Source organism: Acanthopagrus latus, chromosome 15 (genome assembly GCF_904848185.1).
Source record: "Acanthopagrus latus isolate v.2019 chromosome 15, fAcaLat1.1, whole genome shotgun sequence".
Taxonomy (NCBI): Eukaryota; Metazoa; Chordata; class Actinopteri; order Spariformes; family Sparidae; genus Acanthopagrus; species Acanthopagrus latus.
The window spans coordinates 15814689-15835421 of NC_051053.1; the positions used below are offsets into that span (position 1 = coordinate 15814689).

The 20733-nt window shown below is 42.9% G+C and overlaps 2 protein-coding genes and 1 long non-coding RNA gene across 4 annotated transcripts; 1 reads left to right on the forward strand and 2 right to left on the reverse strand.

Moving 5' to 3' along the window:
• Positions 1 to 919: 919 nt before the first annotated feature.
• On the reverse strand, positions 920 to 9804 carry stpg4 (sperm-tail PG-rich repeat containing 4). The gene is made up of 10 exons (XM_037124053.1): positions 9730 to 9804; positions 9378 to 9396; positions 8714 to 8782; positions 8429 to 8557; positions 8200 to 8256; positions 7473 to 7727; positions 6027 to 6091; positions 5698 to 5743; positions 1618 to 1722; positions 920 to 1184 (listed from the first exon to the last, which is right to left on the reverse strand). The coding sequence occupies exons 4-10, from the start codon at positions 8516 to 8518 to the stop codon at positions 1077 to 1079; spliced, it is 726 nt and encodes a 241-aa protein (XP_036979948.1). The 5' UTR covers positions 8519 to 8557; positions 8714 to 8782; positions 9378 to 9396; positions 9730 to 9804; the 3' UTR covers positions 920 to 1076.
• Positions 9805 to 9969: 165 nt separating this feature from the next.
• Positions 9970 to 11159, forward strand: LOC119033672. The gene is made up of 2 exons (XR_005079346.1): positions 9970 to 10346; positions 10442 to 11159. It is a non-coding gene; the product is annotated as an uncharacterized LOC119033672 (long non-coding RNA).
• A 126-nt stretch (positions 11160 to 11285) lies between these two features.
• Positions 11286 to 15127, reverse strand: calm2a (calmodulin 2a (phosphorylase kinase, delta)). 2 transcript variants are annotated; one of them, XM_037124055.1, is made up of 6 exons: positions 14997 to 15127; positions 13974 to 14004; positions 12505 to 12648; positions 12303 to 12409; positions 12090 to 12225; positions 11935 to 11963 (listed from the first exon to the last, which is right to left on the reverse strand). In XM_037124055.1, exons 1-6 carry the CDS (start codon positions 14997 to 14999, stop codon positions 11935 to 11937), a joined length of 450 nt encoding a protein of 149 aa, XP_036979950.1. In that variant the 5' UTR covers positions 15000 to 15127. The 2 variants fall into 2 exon arrangements, with proteins under 2 accessions (XP_036979949.1, XP_036979950.1); XM_037124054.1 differs by lacking the exon at positions 14997 to 15127 and having other exon boundaries at positions 11286 to 11963; positions 13974 to 14037.
• Positions 15128 to 20733: the final 5606 nt, after the last annotated feature.

A 20733-nucleotide genomic window follows, 5' to 3' on the forward strand; every position in this document is an offset into this window, starting at 1 on the left:
GACAGATTTTCTGTCTGTGACACAGCTATATTTTGTTTGTCAATGGCTTTATGACAACTCCTTTTGTTGCTATGGGTGATTATTCATCCTCTATCACAGATACAAGACTAAAATAAAGCTTAAGAAAGTGGGCTTTGATTAACACGGTGCAGATTTTCTTCCTTGGATCTAATAACAGAATTTGGGCGAACTCAATATAACTCTGCGCTGGTTCAACAACTGTTACCCAAAATTTTGCCGCTCGGCGTGAGTGTGTCTGACCATGAGTGTGGAGCATGTGTGCTCAGCAAAACCCTTCTCTGAGTAAGTAATTATTAAAAACACATTCCAGGATCATGCTAATAACATATCCCCAACGTGTTTGTTTTCTATTTCCTGATGCGTCGTTATGTACACCTCCATCATGTTGAACACGGGGGCGATTCCTACCGCCGCCGTTCTCTGTGTTCCCGACATCATTGACCGTGTTTGTTCGAGCTCGTCCAAAGAAAGAGTATGCAGAGTAGGTAGCGATAAGAATAGCTGTTTTATTGTGCGACACTGCCTTGGCCCCTAATACCGAAATGTGTTATCTGAGGGTGCAGCATGCCACGCTAAGCTATGTGCATGTGACGCGTGGCTGAGCAGCATTCCTCCTCCGGAGTGCATCGCAGGGCAGAGATTGTAGGAAGGCAAAGCAGCCTGACTGCTGACAGAGAGGGAACGAGGAGCGAGGGGCAGGGGGAGAGGAGAGGTGGAGGGAGAGAGCAATACCGGGAACATGTAGTTAAGTGGAATGAAGTACCCTTTGTTGCAGATAAGATCATTCTGCTTCCCTGGCCGGCATCACTAAAGCAATTTGAGCGCAACGATGTAGCTTATTATGTCGTTGGCAGACCGCAAAATGCTTCACTGACATGCAGATAAACACTGGTCCAAGTAATAAGAGACTGGAATCTTTATTTCTCTTGAACATTCATTACTTGACTGTCATTTCTTAAATAAGGTAGAGTCATGTGAGGATCTCCAAACTGACAGGATGAGGAGAAGAGGATGAGGTCGCGGCATCAAGCCATTGCGAGGGAACACATTTCACACTAGACTGTGTTGCGGAAGAAGAGGCTGAACGGCGGGTCTATGGCCTCGGTGTCGAGGCGGTCACCCAACTTCCAGCAAGGTTCGTAGGCGCCGGGTCCTGGAGTTTTCTGTGGAATACACAGACAACACACACACACACACACACACACACACACACACACACACACACAGAGCTCAAGTAGAGCAGACATGCTGTTTTTTTCTTTTTTTTTTTCTTAATGACTTATGTTTTCTTTACTGCATCCTGTTATGCAATGGTGTAATGTTCCATGAAATGGTATGTTCCAGTTATCCAAATCGTGACTTATCTCTTTCGACTTGCATGGATTTCCGTCAAAACAATGATAAGATCATTATTAAATCAAAACGTTACTGCACTGTGTTTTAACCCACTCATCGAGAATTCCAATGCAGCTGAGAGGATATACAGCTGTAAAAATGTATACCACTAGTGGTTATAATATAGCATTGGGTATGTTCCCAGATGGCCCGTGTGCACCAGAAGAGGAAATGTAGTTCGATGGGAGGAAATGGACTCACTGAGTGCTCACAGTGGAGCCGCGGCAATGTAGATTTGAAGCAGGAAGTGATGCCTCTCACTGGTTTGGTCCGTGGATTATAGTGGCACGGAGCGGGTCCCTCCTTCTGAGGTGGTCAGAGATAAAAGCTTTCATAGATCTGATGGATTGATCAGGTGGTTTGTGATCAAGCTGTAGACCACAGCTTGCACATAATCAATAGCACATGAGCACTCAGGGTTTATTACCAACGGATGAAATTTTTTCTTGGTATTTTGTCATCTGAACTCACATAGCTTGTTTTTCCCCCTCTATTGACTTTCTACCAATATTATCTTTTTTAAAAAGTCAATTAGCATTAGTTCGTAGAACATAGTTTGTTTATTGGTCATAAGTTTGCTCACCCAGCTGCTTAAAACCACATTGATTAAACTTTTGCTAAGCATGCAGCACCTCAACCTCAATATGTTGAAGAACAAACCAAGCATGGACTCTTTAGTGTGTAGTAAAACATACTTTCTTCCCTTTGCTCAGGTAACCTGTTTTCCTTGTTGTACCATTGTCAGGTGAACGCGATTAACTTGTTTGAGGTTTTGTTTCTTTTTCAGCATTAGCTTCCTTGTATTGGATTTGGTTTGGTAATGCAGCAGGTTAAAGCCAGTCCTGTCATTCTGGCTGAATGTGATATACTTCACCCTTAATACACGGAAGCCAAGGCTAGCATGTCATCGTTAGCCTGACCACCTTTGTAGTCTATTTACTTTGATCAGGTAAGAAACTAGTAGATGAAATGTTATGTTCTGTATTTTTGTATCTTGTTTTTTCCCTCCATTTGTTTTTTCAACATTAGCTTGTAGCATGTAGCTCTAGCTTGTTTGGGTAGCCAGGAAGAGTTACAGATAAATGTAGAATGTATAAGATGTCTTGATTTTGTTTGGCTAACGATGGCTTGTTATCGAGTGCTATTGGGATGAGGCCTTTTTTCTCAGCCAACCTGGAAGTTAGCATCGCCCTGGTTCCCTCGACAAAAAGCCAATGCCAATTCAAATTGAATATCGGATTATTGCCAGTAATAAACTCTGTGGAAAACACAAGTTCATGAAACTGACACATTTTGTTCAGTAAGAAAATCTCCACAGACAAACATGACCAATGATTTTTGAGGCGTAAATGAAATCACCAGAGGTCAAAAGCTAACGTCAGGCTACGAACAAGTGACACTGTGGTCACATTACTTCATGTCACAGACATTAAACTTTTTACTGTGCTATACTTGAAACTACTTGAACATGTTTGCCACTAAAGTCAGCCTATAGAGATGGACTAGTGAGTACATGAGTCCCTGTGTTCACCATAATGATGTTTAAAGGGACAACTTCTGTAGCCTCCTTTAGCCACTTGTCCGTGACATCCTCTTTTAAGATACATAAAAGCTTTATAATTCAAACCAACTGAGGCATTTTAGGTGCTAGAACAAAACATGAACATCTTAAAAAGTGTAACCCAAACACCTTACTTGAGACATTTAAGCAAAAACCCATAAAAAAAACACATTCAAGCCTAGACTTTCAGAGGAGAACGGTGTCACCTGAGTTCAAACGTTGTTGTTAAGCATCGAAAAAAAAACAAAACAGCTGACAGAGTACTAAACAATATGTGTTCAGTCAAATTGCATAGGTGATGGTGTAGGCATGACCTACTATCACGATCTCAAATATTTTACAGCCATGTGTGAGAGGAATTGTTTCTCCCTCGGGACCCATAACATAATGGAAGCCTTTTGTTATACAATGCTGTGTTCAAGTCATCTGAAGCATGCACCAACCATATACACCAGATGTATTTTAGGGTCCCATACTCATATGTTTAAGACCTATGACATCATTTGACTCTTTTCTTTATGATCCATGCTGGCTTCTGGATGTGTTGTAGTTGGTTCACCTGTGATCTCTATTTAGGGTTAATCTCTGTAAAAAGTCAGTGTGCCCTCTCTCTCTCTCTCTCTCTCTCTCTCTCTCTCTCTCTCTCTCTCTCTCTCCCCCCTTGCCTTTCACTTCTCCTTTCCTCTTACCCACTAACACACATACTGGTCATCACCAGCGGCGTGCCATGCAGAAATAGCATCACCCCCCCACCAGCACCCTCCTCCCTCAGACATAAAACTGCCTCCCTGTCCCTGAACACAGGACCAGCCTTTCATTTTCAGCTGCTCTCTGATTCTGACAGAAGGAGACAGGAAGGTGTCTTTTCCTCTCCTCTGCTCCTCGGCGGGGTGGCTGCTACCATTACATGCCATTTGATCTCAGTTGCCAGTTAACTTGATCCTCAGCAAGTAGCCTGCTGGGCCCCGCACGCCTGCCTGATGCTCCCAGAGGTGCTAATGCAGGTGTATTTCACAGGAGCCGATGGACAGTAGTGTAACTCGCTCACACGTGTGTGTGTGAGTGTGTTCGAGCCAAAGCACCTGGCCTACTTTCCCAGTGTGGCACAGTACGCTCGAAACGTTCTCCTGTGTGGCAAGGTAACTGGCACATGCTGTGGATGTCTGTGAAACTTCAAAACTTTGACCTGTTTCTGTTTGGTGAAAGACCTTTAAATGTATTGGAAAACGTGTTTGTTTGTTTTCCTTCCCAGTGATTGCCAGCTTTTTAGCATGCTAACATTTGCTCATTAGTACTAAATTAGTATTAGACATATTTATTTTTGAGCTAAAACCATTTAATCCCAGTCGAGGGATCATTCAAGGTACAACAATTCATCCTGTGTGGGACCATGAATATCTCTAATGTATTCAATGGCAGTTGATCCAATAATTGTGCAGATATTTTACTGAAAAACACAAAAACGACAACCTCATGGTGCTGGTAGTTTAAAAGTCAAGTGAACAACGAAACCTTTGGGGTTCATCCTCTGGGTACCATGAACATCTCTGCAAAATGTTTTGCCAGTCCATCGAGTAGATGATTAGATATTTCTCTTAAGTGACTATGTTGACCTACTGATGGATGATGATGATGATGATGAAAAGACAGGGAACCAATTTGGGTTCGTCCTCTGGGTAGCATGAACATTTCTGCAAAATGTAAACATTGATCTACAGGTGGCACTAAGTGGCAAGTCGGCAAGTTTTCATGCAGCAGTGGAAGGCTGAATCACTTCTGTGCCATAGAAACAGAGAGGAAGACATATATTCCTATGAAAATATCTGGGATTACGACTTTAATTCAAACAGGTTTGAATATCAAGGGAGGATTTGTTCCTTCCGAGCAGCGCGTGCAGTCGATATTGCGAAAAAGCACAACATGTAAATCTAGGACACACAGTTGCCCCAGGATGGGGAAATTAAGTCAAATCAGAAAAAAAGAGAATCTATCTTTTTTGTTGTGTTCCCAAACATCCTCAGCGCTCTGGAGGTTTTTCTTTGGATGTGTGGAAATCTTTTTCATTATATTCAGGGCTCGGAGGCGAGGCTCAGGGATATCCGAAGTTATTGTTTCCTGTCTCAGGATGGACCGGGATTTCTCCAGTGTAAACCATTAAGACGCTTTAATCATGATCCCCTAATGTCTGTCCGCTTCTGTTGGGTCAGGCGTCTCAATGATCCGCGCTTTCAGTTGACTTCACTGGGGGATTTGTATACGTGCTTAACCTCTGACAATAAACTTGTCTTAGAGTCGCTGTGACACCACTAACGCCAGAAAACTGCTCCCAACTCTGCAGTAATAACACCCTCGGGATTTCTTAGCGCCTTTCCTTCTCTGTCAACACTCAGCAGCTGCCAGCACGGCTCAAATATCCATCAGCTACCAGCATGGACACACAGCTAAGGCTGCAATATGAACCAAAGCTGACTGGTCAGCTAGTACAGCCCCATAACGGGCCTGCAAATGGGGCAAATGATACAATCAGACACCCAGTGGGATCGGTTTTCTTTTGACCCTTGTGGTTGTCATAACTAGCTCCTGTACAGCACATGCCAAATACACATTAGGTCATAGCTTGAAACCAAAACCTATTGAAAGTGTATTGTAATGAAGCCTTTTTGTGGGCAATGGAAAGACTGAATGGTCCTAATAACTAGTCTTGGTGACTGGATACTCACAGGTGGAAAGGTGATCCGCTGCACGGTCGACCGAAACATCACATGCCTGGAAGAGGGGGGGGGGGGGTTGGCTGTCAAAAGATTTAAAAAAAAAAGAAAAGGGAGGAGAACAGTAAGGGAAGAAAGGGATAAGGACATGCACGATCACAGGCAAAGAAAATGAGAGAGCAGCCTGGCGATGGCTCCTCCATCTTTGTGCTGCGAGGAGATGAGAGAGGGAAGGAGAAGTTATGTGAGGAGGAAGGATTCAGCAATCAAGGGATGATTCACGGGTTGTCTGCTCAACTGTGATCTGAGCGCTAAAGAGAGGCTCTTGGTCGGGTGCTTACTTGCAGGGGATCTTCTCCACGGGTTTTGGCGTCACATTGTAGTCGCACGGTGATGTGTTTATGTGCTGGCAAGGGAAATAAAGATTTTCTTAAAAAGTGTTTAAACATATATGACAGTATCACCATGAGGCTGCTTTTTTGTCTAACATCGCCAACAGCTGGCTTCTGTTTCTAACACAGCGTCTGTTTTCTTCTTCAGCGAGTCCTCTGCAGGCATTTTTAAGCAAAGTACTGTGATGAGGTATCGATCAAAACAGAGGCATTTATGAATACTTCTTAAGAAATACACACCTGAAGCTAGTTGGTGGAAAGAGCTATGAGTTAATGATAGTTCATGCCTAATATCAAACTAATAATATAATATTATTGACTGGTTACCACATCGCAGACTCCAATTTTGGGGAAAGTAACAGCATCATCATACAAAGGAAGTAAATGTCTTAAAGTTTTAAAGATATTGACCATAGAGGTGTCTGCGCATGTAGACTCAAGGCAGGTGGAAACAGCACAGTGCCTGACTTTAACAACCCCTGGCCTCACCCATGTCAAAATGGAGATTAGTGGTTTATGGAGGACTTCAGTGGTGTAACTATTTCTTGGCGAATAACAGCTGGGCAGCTTTCCTAAATCTTGTCGTCACAGTTGGGTTGCCAGTTTTGGTACCGTGTTGCTCGTAGCCAAAGAGACTCTGCACAGAAGTCCTGGGCAGATGGACAAACTTTTGTCGCCAAGAAAAAAAGCCTCAGCATGAAACACCCAGTACTTTTGCAAAGCGTCTCTATGCACATCACGGTGATGACAAGTAGTTCATGGATACCTCAGAGTCGGGTTGGTTTGAGACATGAAAACGCCGCATTCCAACGAGAATCCAAGAGGCTGCCTACTTATGCACAATTATATAAAAACAACAAGATCAAGATACATTGTGTGAGTGAGTCAGCTTTGGAGTTTCTTGTAGGTATATTTTCTTCTAGAGAGAGAGAGAAGCTATTTCTGGTCTTTATCCTAAGCTAAGTTAATGACCTCAGCTTCAGCTCCATTTTTGTCATTTAAAAAAAAATATATACTTAGCGAGGAAATCTTTGAGAACATATTTGTTGAATTCTTCCTTCTAGAAAAAATTGTAAAGTTTAATCTTTTTGAAAACCTATTTGAAAACCAGCAGTGTTTTCATCCATTCCTGCTTGCTTAGTCCTAAGTCCTCTTCTTCAGCTGTAGGCTCATAGTTACATTTCTTGGTATGATACTACTACCGTGTCTCAATGACATCGCACAAAATCACTGGCATGTATCACGCAAATGTTTTTCCTCGTTCAGGTGCAACAGGAACAAGGAAGGAAGCACAGGTAGAACTACTTATTGACTAACCCTCAGAAAGGGATGATAAGATGTGTGGATCAATTGGATATGCTCACAGGATCAGTAAAAGTGATGTCCAAATCCCACCTTGTCCCTGATACCCAGGGTGACGATGTCGGGCCGTGGACAGTTTTTGAAAGAGTATGACGCCGGGTGCATCAGGACTTCCTGGATGGAGTCAGTGTAGTTGTAAGCCCCGGGTAGAAGCAGATCCCCCTTACGTACGCCCAGAGTGTTGGGTTTTCTGCCCACGCCTTTGAACCCATAGGTCTTCCTCACTGGGTTCAGTTCAGCCTCTTCGATGAAGTCACGCACATGATAGAGACCAGGGACGGGCGTGTCCTGGAAGAAGATAAGCACTTTACTGGGCTGGACAGTAAAGAATACCACAGTTAAAAGTTACGTGTGCTGCTCATTTGCAATGGTTAATGTAAAGCCGCCTCTATTGTTCGGGATGGGATACCTTTATAGAAAGAAAATGGCAGCTAATTATCAATTGAGCCTGAGAGCTGGGATCACATTAAGATAAACTGATAATTAATTAGTCTGATGCATTATTACCATGAGTGCACTGTGAGGCACTTAGGGACTGGACTCACTGTGGTGTAAGTGTAGCAGACAGCACACTATGGATGCAGACAATTGGATGGTGCTTTGTAATAAAAGCCATTAACTGAAAAAAATCTACTTTATCTACACATAAGACTGTGGGCCACATTTAATCGACAACCCAGTGGCGAGCGTCTAAGCTGATGTTACAACCTCTGCTCTTCAGACAGCACTCTTTGAAAGCACACTGCAGCATGACACCTACTTTCAGTGTCCCCAGCCACCAGCTCCCCCGGCCACACAGGTCCACCTTGTCATCACCCTGAAGATAAGAACAGGATGGGAGCCAAGACGCACTAGATTATTTTTTGCTGTGATGACTTTGCTATGCCAGCAATGTGTTGATGCATCTCCACATGTATCATCCCGTGCTTTACCAGATCGGTGTGTCCTCATTAACCACACTGAGTTATGAGGGCTGTAAAGAGCCTTACCTTATCTGTTCTATTACCACCCCTGGACATGTTGCCGGTTGCAGAGACGACTTTGTTTTTCCATGCTGCAGTATACTGCACTGTACTCATTGTCGTGCACTGTCTGCTTGACTGGGGATCCGGTGACACCTGACCACCATTAAAACGGCGACTGTTACTATAGCAGCAACTCCACTATCGATCAATTTTTCAACAAGCTGGCCTGGTGGAGAGCTAAATTTAGACTCCCCGACCAGTTTGACTGAGACTAAGACACAATGGCGAGCCAGGACCCAAGGTACTTACTGTGTGTACTGCAGTCAGTCGCTTATATCATATCCACCATCATGTGATATTTGGAGGGGTACTGTGAGACTGATCAGAATACACAGACACAAAAAATGCCATTACAGTGCAAACTACAGACAAAACAGGAATTCATGTGTCAGTCCTCTGAAAGTCTGGAAGGGGCAAGGCTGTGTTTAAGCCCTGGTTTCCAAAATAAAGTCTGAATACCACCTGGGGTCCAGTCAAATGAGGATTACTTCTATTATGCAACTTATCCTCTCCTTTGATGTTAGTAAAATAATAGAACATGAAATACAATTTTAATTCTATTTAAGATTCTTGTCCAGTGTTGTAAAACAAAAAACAAAAAAAGAGAGAAAACACTCATACTTGAGTAAACGTGAAGATATATCATGTTAAAATATTACCTTGGTAGAAATGAGTCACCTATATGAATAGTGATCCGGTAAAAGTCTTAAATTTGTCTTAAGTTTCAACAGTAATTCTTTGGCAATTAATTAATATTTTTAACCAAAAGTAAATTAAACATATGTGCTGTATACTATTAGCAGACTGATTAAAGGCACAACCACTGACTTCTGGTTTGATGCAGCATGTAATCTGAAAAGTAACTAGTGACTAAAGTTATCAAATAAATGTGGTGGAGTTAAAATATACATACATTTGCCTCTCTCTGTAGACTGGAAGTACAAAGCAGAAGGAAATGGAAATACTCAAGTACCTTAAAAATGCATTTAGGTCCAGTGCTTGAGTGAAAGTATTTTGTTACACTTCATCACTGGAGTCTTTTAAATACTACACTTCTGAATAATAAACATGAAATAGATAAATAAGAGAGCACGAAACATAGTTGTGACTGTATTTTAGCCTCTTCTGAGTGAAGCTGTGATGTAGACATTAGTGTACAGTAGTTGTGTATAGTAGGATGGGTTCCCTGAAAACAGACAGTTCACCCTGACAAATCCTTTCCTCACTAACTGTCTTCTGGATGCATGAAGCTTGAAATATTTTACCCCTTGTAGCATTACCAGGCCCAAGTGTGATGTCAGGCACACTCCCTCCCTCAGTAGGGCAGAACTAAACACCCATCACCTGAAGTGAAAACCTCGCTCTGGGAGCAAAAGCACAACATTCGGCCCGTTGCTAGGCTACGTGAAACACATGGTTCAAAGGAGCCAAGAATTCATGTTTACACTGCTCTTGAAGGAAGTCTCGTGTGACCTGAAAGTACATGAGACACACAGAGACACAGAAAGCACACAGGAGATGCTGTCATAGGTCGTCCTGTACTTTTCATCATGGTACCTGATGATACAGTCTTTGTTTTTTGGACAATGCGTGGACGTAGAGGAGGGCTGAGACTAGTGTTACATGTTGTGTAATTAACAGCTTTTTTATAAGTAGACTGTGATGACACTTCAACTGCAAGTTTTTTTAAGTCTTGTGATAATTGGTTTTGACAGGATGAAAGTCACGTGTGTCATCAATTCACAGCTGAAGTCAATGTGGGTCGTGGTGTTCCTTTCAGTTCAATGCCTTGGAACTGAATTTGTTCCTGTGCAGATTCAGAAAGGGATCGTCTGTTCATTTATAGCTACACACACACACGATTAAGGAAAATCAAATCAGGGTACTATAAGTTAATTACTTCTCTAGATAAGTCTGTCTTGGTGTGTGAGTTGTCACTTCAGCGCATTTTGTAATGCTCTAAATGTTTGTCCACAGGGACCGCTGGATAACATGCATGACTGGCCAAGCTACAAACAACTGCAGCCCTCACTGTTCCCCAAGGAACTTCCAAATCCTCACATACCTTTATTGAACAAAATCTCTTCTACTTTAATAAGTGCTGGTTAAACCACTGTAAAAAGATCAATGGCAAACTAAAAGCAAACAGCATAAAATTCACACAGGAGGCAGAGCAGAGGTCCACAATAGAGCTTTATTTTGTCATTCATCAAAATAACAAACTTAGTATCTCTGCAAGCTACTGTAACAAACTCAATCAGAAGTTAACAAAAAAAAAAAAAAAACTAAACAAACAGGTACACCTCTATTTACACCATGGTTTCTGATGTACGCTCAATCACCTGCACCTCATCACTGGGGGCAAATGCCAAATAAGACATGAGGCAGCTTCTACATGGTGCTGTGCCAACAGTAGCAGACAACACATGGCCTATGTAGTCAGTAGGGGAGATGGACAGTACAAGGCTAATCCAATGTTGAGTACCATTGTGTGCACTTCAAAATAGAAGCCTTTGATCCCTCTCGGCGCTTTTATTTTAATGACAATACAGATTTGATCTGAGCTTATCTGAACATTAAGAGGCATTGGCTGATGCTCCTCAGTGCTTTGGGGAATTAACAGGGGACACTTTAAATTTAAAATGGTAAAACATTTCATATGTATTCTAACAGGAAAAAAAAAAAAAAAAAAAAAGAAAAAAAATATCCTATCAAAAACGGAGCATCCTGTCCTCAATACAAAATGGGAATTATTACAGGGTATACAAACTCAAGGATCCATTAAATCCATTATGACTGAGAAAACAAGACAATTTTCAAATCCGGGTAGATTGTACATTTTATTGGAAAACAAAAATATACAACTTGGAATGGATTATTTGAGGCATGACCAGAGGTCATTTAAAAAAAAAAAAAAGAAAAAGAAAAAGAAAGAAAAGTAAAAGTAGTGAGTAAAACATTAAAAAGCATGGTAAGATTAGTCGTTTTCTGGTATATAGAACAGCAGATACAAAAAGAGTTTGTACGAGTACCTAGGAGATACACCCGTGTCATTTTTTTGCAGTAGTGCAATGCTGAGAGATTTCCATATATACTTTGTCCGTAGTCCATGCAGAGTTTAAACTCCTCTACATTGTTTCCATGCCAACAGTGTTGCCAAGTGACAACCAGCTGACAGGTTTCCAATGTCGCCATGCGCAGAGGGGCCCCGAGCACACAAAACGGGAAGACTCGAAGTTCTTCGGCTCCCAAGGGCCTCCACAGGCATCTGGTTGTATGACCATTCCGTCACTCCAAAACACCATGACAGCAAAAGAAAGGGACATGGGGACAAGAGCCTATGCAGTTTACATGCAGTTCCTTTGGACAGCAGAAGGGGCAGGGACGAAGGGGGGCTATTAAGATTTTACAGATAAATTACACAAAGAAAAAAAGGCAAATTATTTATATACGAAATCTGTACAAGGCCTTCACTTCGCCGTCATCATTTGTACGAACTCTGCAGTGAAGAGGGGGGGGGGGGATAAAAAAAAATTCAGTGACTCAGTATAGGATGAATGACCCAAGCAACAAAATGTTTGTTTTGTTTTTGTTTTTTTTTAAGTAAAATATAATGTCTACCAACCTTCATAGTTGACCTGTCCATCTCCATCAATGTCTGCTTCTCTGATCATTTCGTCCACCTCCTCATCAGTCAGCTTCTCCCCAAGGTTTGTCATCACATGGCGCAGCTCAGCAGCACTGATGTATCCATTGCCATCCTGAAAAAAAATTTCTGTCAGTAAACTGATTGCTGGACATGCATGTGTGTGCTTGTGGGAGTACAGACCGCATGTACCTTGTCAAAGACACGGAATGCTTCTCTGATCTCCTCCTCACTGTCTGTGTCCTTCATCTTCCTGGCCATCATGGTCAGGAACTCTGGGAAGTCTATCGTTCCATTTCCTGAAGACAAAACAGACATGGATTAAGGATTTCAAACCAGCACATTAACAGAAAGTGTGTTGTTAACAAGTTTAAAAGCCAGATTGAGTTCTCACCATCGGCATCCACTTCATTGATCATGTCCTGCAGCTCCGCCTCTGTGGGGTTCTGGCCCAGAGAGCGCATGACTGTGCCCAGCTCTTTGGTGGTGATGGTGCCATCTCCATCCTTGTCAAAGAGCGAAAATGCCTCCTTGAATTCTGGTTGTGGGGAAAGAGAAGTGGGCGAGCGTCTTTAGTAAAGCAAGAGATGTCACGCATATAACTACATATTCACAGCTGATTTTAACAACACCAGAGGGCTAAATAAGAAACATCCAAGTCCATGTAAATGCTTCCAGACCACCTTGCATTGCAAACTCATCTTATCCTTTAGTCTGCCAATCACATTGACCGAAACCCTGAATTAGCTCAAGACTTAAAAGGGCATTACATCACTCATGTTTCAGTTATAAACTAGCTTCAGCACACTGGTGAGCCCTTCTGTTTTGAGTTCCCACTGCAGTCGTTTTTGGCTAAACAAGGACAACTACCACGAGACCAAGCAGCAGGGCAGTCAGCCTACATCAAACAGCAAATGACAGGCTGCGTGGTTCGGTGGAGCTGTGAGGGATGTGGAACGATGACACACTCATCAAGTGTGATGAGGCCAATGGGCAATATGAAGTGGCATAGAGCAGCTTGTCAGAGTCATAAAAACTACAACCTGCCCTGCCATTTGCCAGGTCAGACACACGGGGCAACACCCTTTTAGTTATGAGGAAAGGCCTGCTGTCTGCATCCACTGCAGGAAATGTTTGAGGCATCCAACTCCTCCAGTACAGGCTATTGAATCCACACTTCGCTGCAGACGCTTACAGCACTTCAAATTACTGTTAATTTCCCCGAGCAACAGAACGCACGACTGCATGGTCATATCTTGCTGTTTGCATTAACTGAAAAGCATTAAAAAGCAGTAAGGGTACAATCAGCATATTGTAAAACCTTGAGATTTAAGTCAACAGAACCTGAAGATATTCTCAGGGAAGTAGACATTTTAGACATGGACTGCATACATTACAGCAAATATCCCTTGGCACACACTGCCAACAACACCTTGAAACACTCCTTTACGATTTAGATTAGCAGCTAAGTCTCATCTTAGAAGTCAGGTATACTAAGCCCAAGTGAGTACTGCAATTGTTGTTTAAGCATTCCATCTGATTAGAACACGCCCAGGTCAAAGGACACATCATGTAAAAGGTGATTGCCAACACCTCAGCAGAACACACAGCCCTTCCAGATTACATCATTTATTACATGGCAACCATGAAAATGCAAAGTTTTCCATGAGGGAGTCCTTCTGCACTCCAGAGCCAGTCGGCAACAGCAGTTTCATTCATTCCCATTTTATGACCTGTAGGCTGCCCTGAAGAATGCCTTAAAAGGTAAAAGTATAAATCCACTGCAAGCCATGGCAGGATCCATAAGGCAGGTCACTTTGCAGAATAGGAGAAAAGAAGTAGACCAATGCAGCGATGTCTTACCGGCAATCTGCTCTTCTGTAAGTTGATCAGCCTGAAAAATAAAAGATGAAGCAATTACTAGCATGCCAAAGACCACAACAGTCTGAAATTAGCATTTCTATCTTGGATCAACACCTGAATACTGAAATGGGGGAACTCAAGGGAGGGCCGCCCATTTATATAAATTGCTGCAAACATTTCCGTGCAGCTGCCAAATACTGTGACGGTTAACGTTAACAACGGTAACAGTCGCTGTCCTATTATACAAAACGGACGCTTTCATGCTGCTGAGACAACCTTTTTTACTGAACTTGGGAGAAAGCACCATACGGAAATAACAATAACGAGAGCATGCCTATTAAACGTCAGCTCTGCCTCCATTTGAATTTTCGATGACGCCAACTTTGCCACAGACAATGAATGACTTACAATTTGGCGGTAAATGTTAGCTAGGAGGGCGCTAAAGTTAGCTAGCTACCGTTAAGTGCCGGCTCACACTTAACATTACAAACATTAGTCAAATTCTAGTGTGGCACAGAATTGCTGTCTGATACAGCAGTCGTTACTTTTACCTTAATCGTGAACGTTACTTCTCAATCGGCGCCCATCACTACCGGTTAAAATACTTTCGTCCATCATCACAGTTTAGCGAACCCCGACATTAGCTAGCTGAATGCAGCTGGGCTTGCATAAGAGCAACATTATCCAGGAAACTGGCGACGGTAAACTTTCTCGGGTGTAAGGGTAACTAACGTTGCGAAGCTAGTCAGACGAGTGATACTGCATTTATTCAGACTATCGCAGGTTTAGCTTACGCTACCTCTGTCTAACTAGCATTACCTAGCAACTAGCAAGCTGTCATTTACTCGGTGAGCACTGCGGCTGTAAGAGCACGCCGTAAACGGTGGCTGCAGCTTAGCCACACGGGTGACGTTACGTTTTATCGATATTAATTTCGCACATTTTTAAAGAAATGGCAACCGCTGAGCTACTGCCAACCGATTCCGAGAGAGAGCGTTGTTAAAAAAAACCTAGTTTCCTTACCATTTGGATGAAGATGTAGCGACCGGTTCAAGAGAAAATCCGTAACAAACAAATGCCAACACGAAGCCTCGGCAGACTGACAATCTCTATGAACACACTGAGAAAGAGGCAACTGGACTCGCCTTTAACGGCTATCCTAAACTCCTCCTCTTTTTAATATCAATCCGCCAACTTCCCTTTTCCTCAGTTACTGAAATAATCTAAAACGCCTTTGTGTGAATAGTTAACCACGCGTGAAAATCGAGAGAGATCTGTCTTGCGCGTGTATGTCTGTTGTGGAGATTTTAATGTCGATATTACAATTATATTGCGCATATTTGGTGGTCTATATAACGGCGTATGAATACTTTCTGCTACTGCGTGATGGGGCACAAGACGTAGCAGAAAGAAATCGCGCTCTCTGATTGGTGTGTTTGTACCTGCAATGCGTCACTCCCATGGTCTGCGCTGCCGCTGCATCTTGTCTATAGACATCCCAGTCAGTGCCACAGGCAGAGCAGACAAGCTTGTTGCATAGTGTATATACATATGGGCATCATCTTTTGGGAGACCCTCTAAGATAGTTTTGATAAGTAATTAGCTACCAGCAGCACAGTTTCGTACTTGTAACTGGAGTCTCACTGACCCAGTTTTTGCTTACACGAGTTCCTGAATTTCCTGTTGCTACAGTTTTTCTGTCATTCCTGATTCCATTACTTGGGCTGTCATTAGCATATTAATACCCGCACTTCTCTAAAATTGCTGTCATAAGGTTACCACGGGCTGTCATGGAGTTCAGTGCGGCTCTTGAGTAAAGTTGCGTCTGTCTGCTGTGCAAGTCTTCATAACAGCAATTTTTTTTTCATGCATAATGAGATGCAGTGTCAGGGCTGAAGGGTTCGGGTGTAATAGTTTCGTAATAGGCATTAGTTTGTGCATGTGTGTGACCGTGTTTTTGTGCGTGCGCTTAGATGTGTGACTGGGTCTGTGGTAGGCGTCTCTGTCAGATCACTGTGGATTCTCAGGTCTAATTGTGCTGCTGGTGTGGATGGGAGTATCTGATAGCCTGATTGCTTATGCCTGACTGCTCCCCTGTCTCCCAGTGGCCACCTGTCTCTGGCCTGATCCCACCAGAGATGCTGTGGAGGAGGGTGGACAGGGGGACGCACAAGGAGCAGGATTTGGAGAATCAGTCAGAGAATGTACTAGAATCTCCATGTCCCATAACAGCCCCCCCTTCTCCTTCCAATTCTACTGCCTCTCTTATTATTAGACACGGATGTCACACCATAAGTAGAGAGCAGGGATTGTGCAAAGCCCAATATCTCACATGTAGATGTAAGAAACGAGGATCCAAAGTGGTTCCCACTTCCATCTGCACTGTTCGCAGAGGTGATGCTGCCTGTGCCATGTGATCTGCTGAGCAGCTTTAGAATCAGCCAGGCTTTTTTCCCAACCTACCTAATCTGGAGCACATTGGATTCTTTTCATTTAAATCTGTTTTTCTGCGACAGGGTTTTTGTCACCGTGCAGATTATGTTATTCCAAAGGTGACAGCACAAAGGCCTGTCACAAGAACTAGATAAGCTGGAGCATGTGTGAATAACTGTACGTGGAGGTGTATAGATTTGCCTTTTGCCTCTTTGAAAACACTAATGCCACAAACTTAACCGCACTCCTTGAGACTGGTGTTCATACTGTTCAGGCACAATGAGATCTATCTATCTATCTATCTATCTATCTATCTATCTATCTATCTATCTATCTATCTATTATGGAACATCCATGGTGAATAGCTCCAATAAAGCCGTTATTTACACAATGAGACAATGGTTTACGGTTGGGTCATAAATATTTCAAAATCAGAGTAGCTCTCCACTTTGCCCTCCTGCCCAATTTATACAGCCGCACTTTATCCAATCTGCAGATTCAGCTGTTTTGGTGGTTGATGACATGCCCTTCAATGATCCCCACGTCTCTGAGGACCTGCTCCAGGGCAAAGGTGATTTTAGGTTGGATGTTAATATGGATGGGGAATATTGGAACCCAGGAGACATGACTTAATGGTCTATAAAACCTGAAACCAATCTCCATGATGGAAGCCGAAGAGGGCCTAACTCATGGAGAACAATACAGTATGTGTTACAGTGTTGATTTTGCATTATGGATGTTGGGTGTTATGTTAAGTCTGTTGTGTTATTATATGCTTAGATTGACCCCAGCACATACGCACCATGCTCAAACCACTGCCAGTCCTATTATGTTTCACCTGCTCTTATCAGCTCTGTGAATATGTAACCACCTCACATAATGACTCCTTATCGGACACAGCCCAACCCGGAACATTCTTATAAAACGGCAGTTTTCATTTCTATACCACAGGGGGTCAAAGGTCACTTTAGTTCAGCAGAAGCAGGGTGGAAGGCGCCCCTTCGTCTTCATTAATGTCACCTCCCAGTGGCCTGTAACATCACTCCTGCTGATAGCAGTTAGCATTGTTCCCTTTGCAGAAGAATCTACCATGTGGGTCAGTTCAATTTTTGGCAATGGGGTCGGGTTGGCACACGGCACGTGAGATACAGAGCGTGGAAGCGCGGTGTGGCGGGGTGTTCTTGCACAATCACGCTCTGGGGGGAAAAAAGCAACTTTCATTTAGAATGCTTAAAGAAAAATGCAAAACATGTGTAGCCTTGTCTCATGTGAGGACTTTGAGGGATGGTGACAAATATGAGAAGATGTTTACCTGTGTAACAGAAAGACGCGGACACCATTATTAATGAATGAGGCTTTGTAATGCACCTGCTGGTTCCGTGCCAAGGGAGCGGATCGCCTTTCATGGGAGAGAATGGCAGTTGTTTGTGCGTCATGGATGTCAAGCAACTATTGGTAAAAAGACCTTTACATTGTCTGTCTGCATCTGTTTGCTTTTGCCTGCGCATCCATCATATGTGTGTGTGTTTGTGTATGTGAGATAATCCTAAACACATGCACTGATGGTAAATACAACAGGGTAGCGCGCATGTATTTTTTATGACCTCCAGGCAATTTCGGCCACATCTGAGAAGAATTTCTGATGAGCTGAAATGTTTCCCAGCATACGCTGGCCAAAGGTTGTGGCCCAGTCAATGGGCAAAGTTGACAGCCTGCAGCAAACCGCTCCTTGTATTCATCAGTAATTTTACAGCTGTGCAATAAGGGCATTAGTAGTATAAGGTCCAACAACAGGCTAGCTGCACATGAGCCAATCCCATCCGTATTCTGGCCTACCTGTTACTGAGAAATGACATGTTTCCCAAAATTACATCATGAGGCAGGAATGATTAATGGCCTCAAATCGGATAAGAGGATTTGGTCAGGCCTGCTATTCCCTGCCTATTTCAATCATGTTGTGATGAAATGGATATAGTGTTAAGCATGCACTTAGGTCTCTATCCCACTAACGTGCTTCTGTTTGTTGGGCCTGGCTCTAGATCATCAAGCGTCTCCCAAACCTGCACATGTCAGTTGTTTTATTTGAGGGGATCTGAGGGACAAAACCACTTACTGGCTGTCAAATAGAATCCCTGCTGTTGATCTTCGCTCTCTCACTTCTCATTTCCCTCCTGTCCTCCCTCCTCCTCTCTCTCTCTCTCCCTCTCTCTCTCTGTCTCTGTCTCTCTCTCTCTCTCTCTCTCTCTCTGTCTCTCTCTCCCTCTCTCTCGCTACATTCTCTGACTCTAACTCTGTCACTCTCCCTTACTCCCTCTTTCGCTCACTGGCTTGCCTCCAGGTTGTCTGCTGCAGTCAGTGTGGACCTGGAGTTCAAACACTGCAGACTTGAGCAGCACATGAAACAGTGCTCCTTGGAACCTTCCCGAAGTGTGGCACTACAAAAGCTTGCTCGCCAAGGTGATTTCATCCTCGGCGGCTGCCGTTCACTGTTAGCTGTGTCTTTGTGTTATAACAGGTGTCAGGGAACTCTACTCCTTGTGGATTTTTTATTCCTTCCAGAAATTTCCCCTACAAATCCTGTATGTTATGCTGTGCCTCAATCTCAGTCTGCGCTCTCAATCAATCCTGTAGAAAGTGAAACCACGGGGATGGAAAGGCACTGCAGAGGTTATGCAGGGGTAGTGTGTGCGCACGAGTACTTAAGTGCGCAACCACAATAAGGAAGTGACAGGGCAGAGTGTTTTAGCAGCGCCCCGTCCTTGACCCTGGCTGTAGCGTAGGCCAGGTCTGTCTCTGCAGTGGCAGGGACCTGCAGGGCTGCCTCACTCCGCGCCCCCCTTCAGATGATCTCATTCTGCAGGGGGGCATCGAGCTCCACCACATGCTGTGGCCACGTCCAGATGAAGGCTGCAGAGCAGGTGTCTAGTCATCTGTCATTGTGTGTGTGTGTATGTGTGTGTGTGACTGTGTGTGCGTTAGGGGCTGTGAGAGCGCTGCGTTTCTGCTTAAACCTTCCTCACAAACAAATGGGATTGATCCGACTTGTGTGGAACACTCAGCTATGACACCTGGTGGCTGGGGGAGAAATTGCAGGGAGCAGTAAAACACAAGAACAGTAATTACTCTGAGTACATTAGTCAAGTACTTAAGTACAATTTTACAATACTTGTACTTTACTTGTGTGCTACTTTACACTTATACTCTATCACATGTCTCTATTGCAGGTGCAAAAAAGATACATGTTGTTTGACACTTTGTACATTCTGTTGGTAATATTTGTGAGGTACATTTTGAATGTGATTATTTTTTGAAAGCACATTTCCATGTGGTATTGCTTATTTCACTCGTAAAAAAAAAAAAAAAAGGAAAGTAAAGAATCTGAATACTTCATCCCCCACAGGAAATGTTACCATTTTCATTTTGAAAACACTGATTAACTTTCATTATCATCACACATTGCAATACCCAACAGCATGGTGGGTGAACTTATTTTAGGGGTCCTAGGACAAAGAATTTTTGTTTGACCTCTTTTATTGTATGCGCAAGAACCAGGAACTAATAGGGGTGCAGCGATACATCGATCTATTTAGAAACTAATCAGTACTCCTGTGTGGAAATACTACCTGTTTTTTTGTGTGTCAGTTAGTTTAAAGCAGTTAAATAAAATATGCCATACATGAGCATGTAAACTAAGTCTTAAAGCAATATGTTGGGGCCCCACAACAACACAGGACCTCAAAGACAAGATAATAACAAAATGATGATTGATAAATGATAATTAAAAAGACCCACCTTAGTTGTAAGTGGTGCAAATTCCTAAAGAAATTCCCAGTTATTTAAATTATCCACAACCAGTGAACAAAGTAGTTAAAAGTTGATATCTTGACCAGCTATAATATTAAAATTGTTGCTGTTGTCAACGCACCAGTAATAAAGATCCAGTAATATAATGTATTTAATGCAGTGGCTCTCTCATGATGTTTGAAAGGCGAGAGACCACCAGCGATTATAAGTACAAGAACAAGAACAAGAACAGTAAAAGAACCTTGAGCTAATAATAATTCTTATATACATTTGCTTATGTGTAGGTCAAATTTAGAATGTATGACTCATAATGGAGTATTTTTACACTGCGTGATTGTTACCTTTACTTGAGTAAGAGGGTGGTGTACTTCCTCTAACACGATTAGATGAAAGAATAATCTTTAAAAACTCACTCACACTGTGAATGGAAAAAAAAAGATTACAATACTGTAGCAGATGTAGTGGTGTCCTTGATTTCAGAGTGTGCAAGGCTTTTCCCTTCTGCCCACAGAATAACAGCTGA